Genomic DNA, 14,256 nt, shown 5'->3' with positions numbered 1-14,256 from the left:
AGGCACAAACTTTATTTTTGTTAAACTTAAGTTTTTCAAGAAAAAATTATTTTCTTTGTACAGTATACTTTGGAAACCATTATTTTCTTATTAGTAAGGTAAGTCGTATAAGCTGATTAAATGAAATTCGTATCTTGTAATACAACGAAAGACGGGAGCAAAAATCACCTATAATCAAAGAATAGCCTGTTATCTTGTCAATTTTTTTCAGGCATGTATGGATGTGCATGGGTACGGCATATATTTAAAAAATAATTACGTTGTATCTAGTGGTTCATGACCTTCTTTAAAAAGCTTCAACATTTTCCTTTACCCGTAAGCGTTTTTGCATAACATATTAGAGATAGGCATAGTGTCTCATTCTTATTTTATATCTGTTGTCTCATTCCTCAATTTATGTCCATCTAAATGATTACCAATTTTCACTATTGTATATAATACTGTCATGAATATACTTGTAACTAAATCATAGCATACATCATAGTTATTTCCTGAGGATGAATTCTTGGCCCTAAAATTATTTGGTCAAATGATGTATCCATTTTAAAGGATATGTATATCCTTCAGAAATGCTGTATGTACTTAACCATCTGCGAATGAGAATTTCTACTTACTTGTTTTAACCCCACACCCTTGATAACAGTAGGCAAACATCATATTTTGGTTATTTAACTAGAATATTTTCCATAAGTTTATAAATCATTTGTACCTGTTTTTAAAATTTTATTTTTTTCTGTAATTCTGAACATTTTTCTGTCACCAATTGGTCTTTTAATTTATAGCTCTTTATCTTTTCTGCTTATTAATACTTAGTGTGTTGTGTATGATTACAAAAGAATTCCTTTTGCCACTGTAGTTTCTTTTCTTTTTTTAGTTTAGTTTTTTTTTTTTTTTCGAAAAAACCAACTGTTATATGTTTTTTAAAAAACAAAATCCATTTTTTTCTGTATTATTTCTGCCTTTAGTGCTTAGACAGGCCAACTTTACTCCAAAATTATGTAATCATTTATTTATATATTTTTTCTAGTTCCTTTATTGTTTTATCTTTTTACCTTTAATGCTTTAATCTTTCTGGAATTTATTTTGGTGTATTCCATGAGGAAGAGTTTTAACCTTTCCAAATAATTAACCAGTTATTTCAGCACTATTTATTGAGTAATTAATATTAATCGCCACTGATTTGACATGTCAAATTCATATTTCTCTCTATTTCAAAATATTAAGGGGGTACAAATGTTTTTGTTACCATGGATACCTTTTATGATGCTTAAGTCGGGGCTTTTAGTGTCCCCAGCACGTGAACAGTGTTCATGGTACCCTATGGGTATGTTTTCATGCTCCCTTTCCTTTGCCTTCCCCCTTTCTTGATTTCCAGTGACCTGCACATCTCTTTGTGCCCATGTGTGCCCATCAGTTAGCTCCCCATTATTAGAGAGTACACGTGGTGTTTACTTTTGCATTCCTGAGATACTTCACTTAGGATGATGGTCTCCAGTTTTCTGCAAGTTGCTGCAAAAGACATTATTTCATTCCTTTATGTAGCTGAGTAGTACTTCACGGTATATGTATACTACATTTTTTTAATCCATTCACCAGATTCATGTATTCTTATTTGCCTATTGCTTTTCCATGTTTTCTGTTCTACTGATTGGACCCTCTAAAATGTACCAGTTCTTCCACTGTTTATTTTTTGTAATATATTTTAACTGTAGCTAACGGGTTCCTTGTCTTTATACTTCTTTTTTGGTATATACTCACATAAGAACTTTAGAATTGTTATTCTCATATTCTTAAGAGAAATTCTGTTGGAAATTTTGATTTGAATTGCCTTAAATTTATAGATTTGTTTGGCAAAGAATTGACCCATCTTTGTAATATTAGGTCTTTTAGTAATATGTTGTGTCTCATTTTCCTCCAAATTCTTTCATGTCTCTACATCAGGTTTTGATTCTTTTCTTCACAAACATTATATATGGGTGAAGAAGTTTTGTCCAACATACTTATTTTATTTTTATTGCTGTACAAAAGTATGGTTTTCTCTTTTTACTAAATGCTTATAGTGGGTACATCAGTAGTATTGATTTTTATATATTTGATTTTTAAACTGATATCTTCTTGTATTCATAAGTTCAATTATTTTTTTTTTCAGTTGAATCTAATAGTTTTTTAGTTAAAATTTGAAAATAATGATAAGTTTGCCTCTTTTGGAACAATACTCTCTTAAATTTTTCCATTTAATCTTATTTCAGATTTGAAATAGTGAAGGTGGTATACACAAATTAGGAATTCTCAGCACATTCTATTCATTAGAGTAAATCAAATGAAACATCAGTATGTAACATAATCACCATCTTTTCAACATTGTTTTTAGATTTAAGAAACATGCATATTTCACAACATTTTAATGTAGTTGCACTTAAAAAAGATGTAAAACTATTTTCAATGCACAAATTAGGAATTTCTTAGAATTGTGAGTTCCAGGATCCTTCTGCTTTGCCAGCTTGTATTAATAGTTACTGAAAATGAAATTGATTCTTCACATCTAGAGTTACAATGAAGATAATTGGCGTTTGTGTTTATATTTAATAAATAGAATTTATGGTTAAAATAAATGAAATAATTGCTTTTCCACACCTGAGTTTGTTACCTTCATTATCTTAGCTTAATAAAACATTTTAATTAAGAACGTTCACCATGTTAGTAAGTTTGGGAGTTTTGTAAACCTTTGGCATATTATAAATTATCTAGGGAGCCATGGACTACTGTGTACATAAGGAAGGAAAGGTTTTAAAAATCTAAGGTTATATAAATTTTTACAATGTTATGAAAGATCAAGCGGGTTTTGGTATTTTTATTTTCTAGAACGTTCTGAAGGATCTGGAAAAGAGAAAAGCTGATTTGAATACCATCACAGAAAGTAGTGCTGCCCTGCAGAACTTGATTGAGGGCAGCGAGCCTATCCTAGAGGAGAGGCTCTGTGTCCTTAACGCTGGCTGGAGCCGCGTTCGCACCTGGACTGAGGATTGGTGCAATACCTTGATGGTACGTTTCCAGAAAAATTGGACGATGCAGTAGTCTCCTCTTCTCTAATTACTATAAAATGAATATAGCTTTGATTACATTTCAAAGCCTGTTTCTTATGTGTCACAGTCATTTCATATTCTACTTTTGAATTCATTTCATTAGACTGCATTTTATTTTTTCTTTGAAAAGGCAACAACTAGAAAGAGTTTACAGTGTTCCTCTTAAAGAGTAAAATATTCATGTTATACATAGAAATATGTACTTTAATATTTTGGTAAATGTACCTTGTTTCTTGGTAATGATTTCATATTGTATTTAATTTTCATACTGTCATGGGCTGTTTGTATATATAACCTTTATAATGTTTAAGAGTGGTGTACTAGGGAAGAGCACAGTTTGTAGCATCTGATGGCCTGTGTAAAAAGTTTGACTACTAGTTGGGTGACATTGGTCAAGTTACTGAAACACTTTCTAAGCCTCAGTTTTCTTATCTGTAAATGGGGATTTTTAATAATTTTGACTTATACAGTTTTTGTGATGATTTTGTGACTGAAAACATGTAGTGCACTTAAATAGCTATATGTAAAACAACTTTAGATATTACTATGATTATGATAATCATTAAATAGTATATGTATGTTAGTCTTTGGTTATACCATCACTCTGTTAATTATCTCATGAAAATATTGACCATTTCATTTTTATGGTGGTTTTCTGTTCTTCTTATGCTAATAATAAATATATGGCAATCCCACCCTCCCTTGCTGTGGAGGGAATTGTCATTTACAATTTTTTTTTATTTTGATAGACCTAAGATAGGACTTTTATCAAATTCATAGAATTACTAGGTGATGGATAGACAGAAAAAATAAATTATGGTGTGTTTGAGCATTTGTTCAAATCCATCAGGATGTGTAAGGCAGTGAAGATCATGGGCTTAGGTCTTCATCTGTCATAGATTTATAACCACTGTCCATGACTTACTATCTGTATAACCTTAGCTAAATTATTTAGTAGTACTAGGCTTCAATAGCCATATATAAAAAATGAGAATAAAAGTATATATGTAACAGAGCTAAATTTTGAATATAATAATGAATTTGAGATTCTTGGCTTACAGAATGAGTTGTTAAATATTTTATATATTCATTTTTGCTATTACTAGCTTTATTTTACATTCTTATGACCCTTACTTTTGTATTCTTCAGACTACCTTTCAAATTCTCCTTTCAAGCAGTATCTTTCTAGTCCTATTAGAACATTGGATTTACCTGCTTGAGAGAGTAAATAAGTTGAGTGCATGTCAGTTCTTCCTACTTAGAACTAAGATTACTGTTGAAAATTTTTTCATATCATTTATTAGTTCACGTTTTCTTCTTTCAACTGTTTGTCCACATTATAGATTAATAATGTGCGTCCTTTTTTAAAACTTCTTTCTTCTAAGTTTTTCCTAGTTTCCTTTATCTTATAAAATATAGTCCCTGAATATTAATTTCATCATAAGCTCTCCTACCCTTTTGGGTCAACTTCTAACTTCTTGATTTAATCTCAGCAACTTTGCCCAGTTCATAATCTGCTTAACTGTTGCTGCTGTTTTCAAATCTATTCTGTTGAGCACATTTTATGTCCTACTTTAGGAAATCTTACTGAAGGCTATGCCAGGTATAATATTAAGTGCTGGGAATAATATGCCAGGTATAATATTAAGTGCTTCACTGATGTGAAGAGATACAGACTTTGTCCTCTAAGCAGAGCGTGCAGATTCTTATTCAACCCATACTTTCAACATTTTTTAAATATTATTACTTCCTTAAAGTACTAATGAAGGGGACAATTGAGATCAGTTGTTACGTAAGAATGAAGAATAAGGGATAAACTTGAAATGCAATTGAAAAAGAAACTTTTTCTTTTTATTCTACTTCAGCTTTTTATTGTGCTGAGGTCTAAATCAAATAAATTTAAAAAAGTACTTAACCACAGCTGTGCATTTTTAGGAATGAGATTTATTCACTGAAGAAGAGCTCTGCAGAAAGGTGGAAACCTTTCTTTAAATTTAGCATACAATTTGCTCTTTGAAGGTCTTTTAAATCTCTTCTAAGATTATCGTCTTAAATATTTCATGTGATTATGTGAAAATTTTATCAATTCCTTTGTAGAACCATCGGAACCAGTTGGAAATATTTGATGGAAATGTGGCTCACATAAGTACCTGGCTTTATCAAGCTGAAGCTCTATTGGATGAAATTGAAAAAAAACCAGCAAGTAAACGGGAAGAAATTGTGAAGGTAGCAAACAGAAGAATTACTAACACTTTTAGTGTTAGAGAGGGGCACGTTTGTTGTCATGTTTTCTCTTGTGGAATGCTCTACAATTTACTTCTCATGCACTGGATTCATTAACATTTATTTTCGTAGGGGAAACTGAGAACGTTGTTGAGTTTTGTGCGAACAGCTCTTTCTTCTGATTAATTGTGCCGAAATCTTTCACTGTAAATTTCAGATATTTGTTTAAGCTACCTTTAGTTCTGAGTAAGCATACACCCATGTTTGGTTTCAGTTTTTCTCATGAGATAATTTTGTGTTTTCTTCCAATTAGCGTTTAATATCTGAGCTGGATGATGCCAGCCTCCAGGTCGAGAATGTCCGTGATCAAGCCATTATTTTGATGACTGCCCGTGGAAGCTCAAGCAGGGAGCTTGTAGAACCAAAATTAGCCGAACTGAATAGGAACTTTGACAAGGTGTCTCAACATATCAAAAGTGCCAAAGTGAGTTATTATATTTTTATAGAAAACCATTTTTCCTATGAGTATGAATCTAAATGATAGATATTATATGGTATATGCATCAAAAAATTTTTAAATTAAGATGATTTTAGTCACTATTTCTTTGAATGAAGCATTTGTCCTTATTTATCTGTGATTGTGCATATTTCACAGGAGAGAAAACAAGAAATTAGTATCGAAAAAAAATAACACATTTTAGAAAAGGTTTTAAAGACTCAATTGAAGGTTAGAATTGGTTGTGAAATAATGAGACTAATTGCAAAGCTAGGCATGAATATTAAATCCAGTATTTTATAGTCATACTTTATATATGTGTTCACACTACACACACTATGAACTTTTTTTTGTGTGTTTTATATGCTGACAAATCTAAAAGTTACAGATAATTTGACATTTCAGACATAATGTAGAAAGGTACTACCTGATTTATAAGTTTAAAAAGGAGCTTTATACATTTAATTAAGAGGATAATAAATAAGAGCTTTCCTTTAAATAGTGTTTATTATATTACCATGGTATATAATATTTCTCTCTGTCTATGTGTGTCTTTCTCATTCTCTCTTTTTACCCTTGTTTTATAAGGGGAGGAAAGGAAAATTCTTATTGTAGTGTTCTTAAGACCTGGGATGTAGTGGGTGCTCGGTAAATGTTAAGATGAAAAGATGAAAACATTTTGATGGTTTTATGGACAAAAAGCCATAGCTGACTTTGGGGTCATTCAAAGCGGGTATTCATTCTGACATGTAATTCTGAGTTTTTAAGGATCTCAATTGTGCCTGTAGGATGGCATTTTTTGAGGACTCAGTTAATTCAATCTCTAGAGAGTTGAGTGTTGAAACTTTCAAAAAAGAAAAATCCTCTTTTTGCAGGAAGTAAATATTACGTAAACTGCTTTGATTTGAAATATCTGATATAGTAGGCCAAATTATCTTTCATATAACCTAGGAGTATACTTAGGTAATTCTCAACTTCAAGAAAACAAATGATAATCTTGCTTTAGCTTTTGCCTGTCTTAACCGTGACCTTACCTCCTAGCCTTCTAACCTTGGCTCATTTTATCCTTTTCCATAGTTCTATGGGAGATTTTTTTTTCTGGGTGTTAAAAAAACACACAAAATTTAGACATACTGTGCGAGGAATTACTAAGAAACAAAATTACCATCGTCTCCATCAATAACCTCCGTAAACATTTTGGAATACATGTCTATTCTTATTCATATGTACATGATATTAAAATACAACATTTTTATGTTGTTTTATATCTTCTTCTTTGACATGATTTTTAATGGTTGTAGAATATTTTAGTATATGATCTGTTACGAATGCCTGTTAATTTTTTTTTACTTTATTGTGCTTTTATAAATATTGTATTTGTTAAAAATCCTTTTATGCATATCTTTTTGACCATCTCTTAATATGCCTTTAAATTCAATTCTTAGAATTCTTTGAAATCATTGGAAAAGTTGTATATATAAAGGCTATTAAATAGTTTTTCCAAATAACCCAATAGGAAGTTTGTGCCAATTTATACTTCCATAATCAGAGTGTGAGAGTGCTAGTTTCTCCACACTTAGACAACACTGGTATTATTTTGCTGCCTTTAGTTTTATTATAATTGTCATGTTTTTAGTCATATAAATATGAAGTTTTTCTATGTAGACATTATGTGAAAATATGGCACTGAGAAATAGGTACTTCTTTGAAGTTTTGAGTATCAAAATCCAAGGGGAATTCAATGGGGGAAACTTAAATGGAGAGAGAGATTCTGTGGGCTGGCCCTGCATTGGGGGCTGGGTGGCCCTTCTTCCTTTTTGTGGCTGGATCCTTTCTGTGGCCATGGCGGGATGGCTTCTGAATTGAGGCCGTATTTCCTACTATACATGTGGTCTCTGAATCCCCTGCATAGCATTCCAGGCAGCCACAGTCAATTACACGCCACCTCATAGCCCTGGCCAGAGTTTGGAGAAAATGGACAATTCAGAGAAGCTCAAATTGGTAAAATCATTGCTATGTGAAAGAATGAAACTAAAGGCAGTTAGAATAAATGCTAGTTCCTCTCTTGACACCTCATCCCTCTGGTCAATGATGGAAATATATTTTCAGGAAACTCTTTTCCTTCTACAGTTGCTAATAGATCAGGAACCATTATCATACCAACGTTTGGTCACCACCGAAACATTTGAAGCTGGTATGCCTTTCTCTGAGTTGGAAAAATTAGAAAATGACATAGAAAATATGTTAAAAGTTGTGGAAAAACACTTGGAATCCAGCGATGAAGATGAAAAGGTTGGTTCAAGGAGATTTTCAATACTGTGGTGTTCTCATTTTTCTTCTCTCTTAATTATATTTTTACGTCAATAATATTTACCCATAATAATCTGACAAACATAATGAAAGAGATCCAAATGTGACTTTCTGATGTGTATCAATGTAAGATTGGCCAAGTGTTTTATGTAATAATTAAGAAAAAGTAGACACGCTTTCTGACTAAAAGTAATCTTTAGTATTATCTAACGTCTGTTAAACTTGCTTTGAGATATTTTAACCTCAAATATAAAGCATTTTAAGAAAAACAATTTTTTTGATCATTCAGAACTTCATAGGTTAGTTCTCCTACTTGGGAACTGATAGTGACACTGCATTTTTCTTTTGAGTAAATTTTTTTCCCTTTCAAACATTCAGATGGATGAGGAGAGAGCCCAGATTGAGGAAGTTCTACAAAGAGGAGAACAAATGTTACATCAACCTATGGAGGATAATAAAAAAGAAAAGATCCGCTTGCAGTTATTACTTTTGCATACAAGATACAACAAAATCAAGGTATTATAATGGGAGAGACTCTGTTGCATTTAAATAACTTACTCAGCCCTTGCCATTCAAATGTGTGTTGTTGCATCATGGACACTTCAAAACAAACCAGTTGGAATATTATCTCCTCTTTTATAGTGTGTATTACTAGATATGTTTATATTTTCGGATGGAGCAGGGACTCAAAGAAAATAGAAACATAAAACCTTATTGACTCTTTTAGATTTCTGATTATATGTTAAACCTAAAAGAGATCTATCCCTTTCAGAAGTAACTTCCTTCTTCAATTCTGTATTCTATATGGGGAGGTCTTTGCCACATCAAAAATATTTCTAGTTTACAAATAAGTAAATTTATGAAAGTCTTACATTATGTTAAACTTTTTCTAGAAAAAGTCTTACTACCTGCTTCCTTTTAAATGGCAATCTTTCCAGCTGTATTTTAAGTGTGCTGGTGTTCACCAGGGGTCTGTTCTTTGATAATTCCTTCTAGAGCCAGTTTTATTTGGTGATTTTAGAAACTGAGTAGATTCTAGTCTCTTGGCTTGCTACCCATTGGATGTCTCTATGTACTTCAGCCTTGTGATAGGTTCTCACCTGAACTTGCTGTCTCCCTCCTACCTGTGTTTCTTACTTCATTCCCTCTCTTAGTTAATTGCAGTCATGAGCTGCATAACAACATCTGAGTCAACAGCAGACTGCACATACAATGGTTTTCCCATGAGATCATAATGCCATATATTTACCATATCTCTTCTATGTTTAGATATGTTTAGATACACAAATATTGACCACTGTGTTACAGTTGCATACAGTATTCAGTTCAGTAACGTGCTATACAGGTTTGTAGCCTAGCAACAATAGGCCCTACTGTGTAGCTGAGGTGTGTAGGAAGCTGTTCCATCTAGATTTGTGTATGATCTACACAAATCTCTATTATGTTCTCACAACAACAAAATTGCCAAAAGGCGAAGTTCTCACAACGTGTCCCCATCGTTAAGTGATGCGTGACTAAACTTTAAAAGATGGCCATTCTCTCAAAGTAGAAACCTCAGCATTGTTTTCAACTACTTCTTTTTCCTCCCCTTTCTTGTTCCTCATACCACATCGAGTAGGGATTAAAACCATCGGGTCTGAGTGGAGCAAGATACAGGTCTCACCCGAAGTTAGATACAGCTCTACCAGTTGCTTGTTTTATGACCGTGGGAAGGTGACCTAACTTCTCTTAGTTCACTCTCCTTTCTTTATTTCAAACTTAACAGTTTCCTGTCATGAGTTATTATACCATGTCCCAAACTGCTTTTCGTACGTCCAGTTTTTCTTACTCTAGCATGCCCCCTCCGTATCTTTCTCTGAATGATTACCCCCAAAGTCGTGACTCCTCATGTCATTCCTTCACCTAAAAATCTGTGCAGGAAAATATTGAAAAAAAAAAAAACACAAAAAACCAGAAAGAGCTGTAAGTGCAAAGTTTGTCAATATAATGACATACCAAGGGTTCAGTCTGACCCTGGCCACTTCTTTGATTTGTTGTCATCTCCCATGTACTATAGCTATGCTGAGTTTCTGTACATTTCCTTGAGTACATCACATGCCCTGACACCTCTGGGATCTTGCTGATTTTATCCCCTTACCCCAGAGTGGGGTTTATCTTTTTATTTTACCCGAAAAATACACTATATTTTAAGACTCAGCTCCATTTTTATTTCTGACATCTATCAGATCACGTTATAGTTTTTTGCTTTATTGCTACTTTCTAAAGTCTCTTTTTGCCCTAGTGCTTTTTCCAGGATTCAGTCCATATCTTATTCATCTTTGGGTCCCAAATCAGAAATTATTACTGGTACCTAATAGAAATAATTTTTTGATTTTTCATACATAAAATATATATATTTTTTAAAAGTACTAATCTGTACTATTATAGGCTCATGTCATTTTGTTTTGCTAGCATTAGTTATTATAATTAAAATATCTTTGTCCTACTTCAATAGGCCAAATATAATAAGTACTTTTTCGAGCTGATATTGTTTTTAGCTGTGAACATTATAGTCACTTGTGGAGCTTTTTTTAAAAAAAAATAACAATGCCCAAATCTAACCCCCAAATGGATTAAATCGGAATCTCTCAGGTCGGATCTAAGTGTGGACATTAAAACAAACAAACAGACAAATAAATTAAAGAACTCCAAAAATCTTTCAAGATGATTCTAATGTGCAGTTAGGATTGGAAACCACCAGTTTACAGAGCTCATTTTCTTATTTGGAATATGTGTTAAGTGACCTTTTCCCATTTGTTGAATAGAATATTACAGTTTATAAATATGTGTGAACTCTTTATAAAAAAAAGATATTGGCTGGACATGGTGGCTCATACCTGTAATCCCAGCAGTTTGGGAGGCCTACGTGGGAGGATTGCCAGGAGTTCAAGACCAGCCTGGGCAACATAGCGAGACCCTGTTTCTAAAAAAAAAAAAAAAATTGCCAGGCCTGGTGGTACGCACCTGTAGTCCTGTCTACTTGGGAAGCTGAGGGAGAAGAATCCCTTGAGTTCAGGAATTTGAGTTTATAGTGAGCCACAGAGCAAGACCCTGTCTCTTAAAAAAAAAAAATTAAGATATTAATCCCTAATTTATCTTCTAATTATTTTACCTTTAACAAGGAAGCATTTAAAATTTTTGTTTAGCCATCCTTGATTCTGTTTAGAGCCATGTTTTTCCTATGGTTTGATAATAACAAAACTTAGAAAATTTTTATAAATTTACTTATTTAAAAATTTTTATAAATTTACTTATTTAAAATAAACTATTTGTCTGAACCTTAGTTTGTTGTTTTGAGATGAGCTACATCATGTAACATTATCTCAACTCAGTACTGACCTATAGTGTATTTGCGTTTCTGTGTCCTAGGAGAATTCTTTAAAAATATAATTATCCAGAAGTAAAGCCTGGGGCAGATCTCTAGGACATTTTTTTTTTTCTCATAGGGTATTTTGATTGATTACTCTCTTGGGGACAAAAATCTACTTTGGGAATTTAGAAAGCACATGTTTAAATCTTGAACTGCTTTTCTGCTACTGCAAGAACATGATGCCTCAGAAAAAAATCTTGGATTGTCTTTATAGTCTGAGTAGACAGTGAAACAGTGTTAACGAATGTGATTTTTTTTAAAACTTGGAACATTATATTCATAGTATCTATTGATCCTCCTAGTTCACCCTCAAGCCTCAGGTACATGTGGCCTTGCAAAATGACAGTCTGTTACGTAACTGCCCAAGCAGCACAAGGAATACTGGTCTTGTAGTAGTTGCTAAGGTATACATGTGGCTCCCACCAATTATCCACTAGGTCAGATTTAATCTGACAGGTAGTATCTAGTGATGCTAAATGAAGAAAGTACTACAAAGTTAAATATCCTACAAGTACAAAAAAAGTAGTTGGATGTCTAGAGCCTTTTTGGTCTTGGAAAAACATATGACCTGCCAGCAAAATCCTGGTTGGTAGATGGAAGCCAAGCAGGGAAATGGGTTTCAGTTTCTATTTTATTCTTTGACATGATTACTCAACCTATAAATACTTTCACTGGGTTATTTTCTTTTTCCTTAAAATTAAAAGGAGGAACAATTGGAACAATTGGAACAATCTTCCAAAAAAATTGGCCTATTTGAAATGAAAAGCTGAAGAAATGATTTTTTTTCCCTTTAAAAAATATTGAGCATCTTTTTATTCAAAACTGGTTCCTGGGTGGACAAATTATTTATTTTAGCATTCTCTTATATTTGCTTTCTTAGATATACGGGTAAATATCCAGAAATGCTTTCTGACTAAAATTTGAATATGTGGCATTAGGATAATAAAATTACTATTAGAGACAAGTATAATTAATTCTGTTGATAAAATCAGGAAATCTGCAGGCCTGCTTCTAATCTGGCTATGCAGGGCTGCCCATCAATTGATGAAAGCAGTAATTTAATAAATTGTAGGAGGCAACAGATGCAGACCTCTAGGTTTAACACCATGTTATTGGCTCAAGGATTTTAGTCATGAGTCTTGGTTTCATTTAGGGATTATAACCATTTTTAAGATCCTTAACCGAATGAACATGTTTTTGTGATCATTTTCACCATCGTCTTTGAATTTAGAGATAATATAATTTTTTAGAAGTTCAACATAGGAGAAATGAAAGTGTCAAGGAAGGTGTCTTAATTCTGAGTAGCTGCTCTTTGGCCCTTTGCGAGTAGTAGACAGCATTTATTCAGTTGTAGCATCTAGGAGTGAAGGACTTGAACTCCTGAAAGACTGGTGGTCCATCCTGGTCCTTTCTTATTATTTAGAAAGCTCTGAGTAGAGGACCCTGAAAATCTATATTAGGGCAAATGAGGAGTCCATGGAGCCTCAAGTCTGTCTGAATTTAGCATGTTAGGACCTATTGTCTCCTGTAGGATATTCACGCTCTGCAATAAGGTTCTCAAAGGTTAAGATTATATACTGAATTACCTGGTTATTATTTTAATCAAAGCCCTCATTGAATTTCTTATGTCACAGAAACATGTTTAATTTATTTATATTTTCAGCAGTGAGGCCCAGAGTGTTTAATCTAATTGTGACATTTTAAAAAGAGTGAAATAATAATAGTATCAAAGTGTGTGATTTCATACAGATCTTTATGATTGGCAGCATATTCTCATTCCCTCAACAACTTGGAAAGGAGTTGCTGTTTCCTGTGTGCTAAATGAATTTAGATGACATTGGTCTTAAAGAAAAGCCTTTCAAATATTAACATATTAAAGCTGTTTAGCAGCAGGCTGCAGATGAAAATTTGAATAAAGATTGTTAAGGGTTTCTGTAGAAAGCAAGGTTTAAGATTAAAAAAAATTAAAATGAAGTTTTTTGAGTTTGGTTCATGGTATTGAATTCCTTCACACAGTAGTCCTATTTTTTTTTCAGGTTATTATTACTTATTCATTGTGGGGATATTTTATGACATATTCAATATTTTTGAAAAATGTTTTCATAGGCACTCCCCATTCAACAAAGGAAAACAGGTCAACTTGCTTCTGGAGTTCGATCATCACCTCTCCCCACAGATTATCTGGTTGAAATTAACAGAATTTTACTTTCCATGGATGATGTTGAATTATCACTTAATGTTCCAGAGCTAAACACCGCAACCTATGAAGACTTCTCTTCTCAAGAGGACTCTCTGAAGGTGAGTCTCCGGGTACTGCATTGGAATGGCTGTAGTTAATGTAGAAATAAAGCAAGGAATTGGTTATTGTGCCTGCTTCGATGGTCTATAGCTTTTAAAATTTGTGCCAGGGAATTAATAATGTATGTGAATAATAAACCTTTTTCTGTATTCTCTGATAAAATATAATCAAAAAGTTTTAATTTTTTTAAAAGTGGGTATGGATTTTTAACTGTGCACAGTTATTAATTGTTTACATCAGAGCCCTTTTTAAAAATCAGACGCAGACAATATTCCTGTCTTGTAAACCTGACTGTCAATTGACGTAAAATGTAAGCATTTAATAGACCATTTATAATGCTTTAAGATTGGTCAGTGGTTGAGGTGTGGAATGGCATCTTGATTGTAAATTAAAAATCTGTTAAATTCTATCAAGGCATTTTTGTATAATTTGATTG

The 14,256-nt window shown here is 32.8% G+C and overlaps 1 protein-coding gene across 9 annotated transcripts in view; it reads left to right on the top strand.

Annotated features, from left to right (window-relative positions):
• UTRN (utrophin) overlaps positions 1-14,256 on the top strand; it is a 478,755-nt gene that overhangs the window by 186,909 nt on the left and 277,590 nt on the right. For all 9 annotated transcript variants that reach the window (XM_076002898.1, XM_076002896.1, XM_076002897.1 and 6 more), the window contains 6 exons: positions 2,863-3,042; positions 5,181-5,309; positions 5,620-5,790; positions 7,933-8,094; positions 8,491-8,628; positions 13,628-13,819. In XM_076002898.1, coding sequence (XP_075859013.1) covers positions 2,863-3,042; positions 5,181-5,309; positions 5,620-5,790; positions 7,933-8,094; positions 8,491-8,628; positions 13,628-13,819 — 972 coding nt within the window. The remainder of the gene's footprint in view (positions 1-2,862; positions 3,043-5,180; positions 5,310-5,619; positions 5,791-7,932; positions 8,095-8,490; positions 8,629-13,627; positions 13,820-14,256) is intronic.

Source organism: Microcebus murinus, chromosome 5 (genome assembly GCF_040939455.1).
Source record: "Microcebus murinus isolate Inina chromosome 5, M.murinus_Inina_mat1.0, whole genome shotgun sequence".
Taxonomy (NCBI): domain Eukaryota; kingdom Metazoa; phylum Chordata; class Mammalia; order Primates; family Cheirogaleidae; genus Microcebus; species Microcebus murinus.
This window is presented reverse-complemented; position numbering and strand designations above follow the sequence as displayed.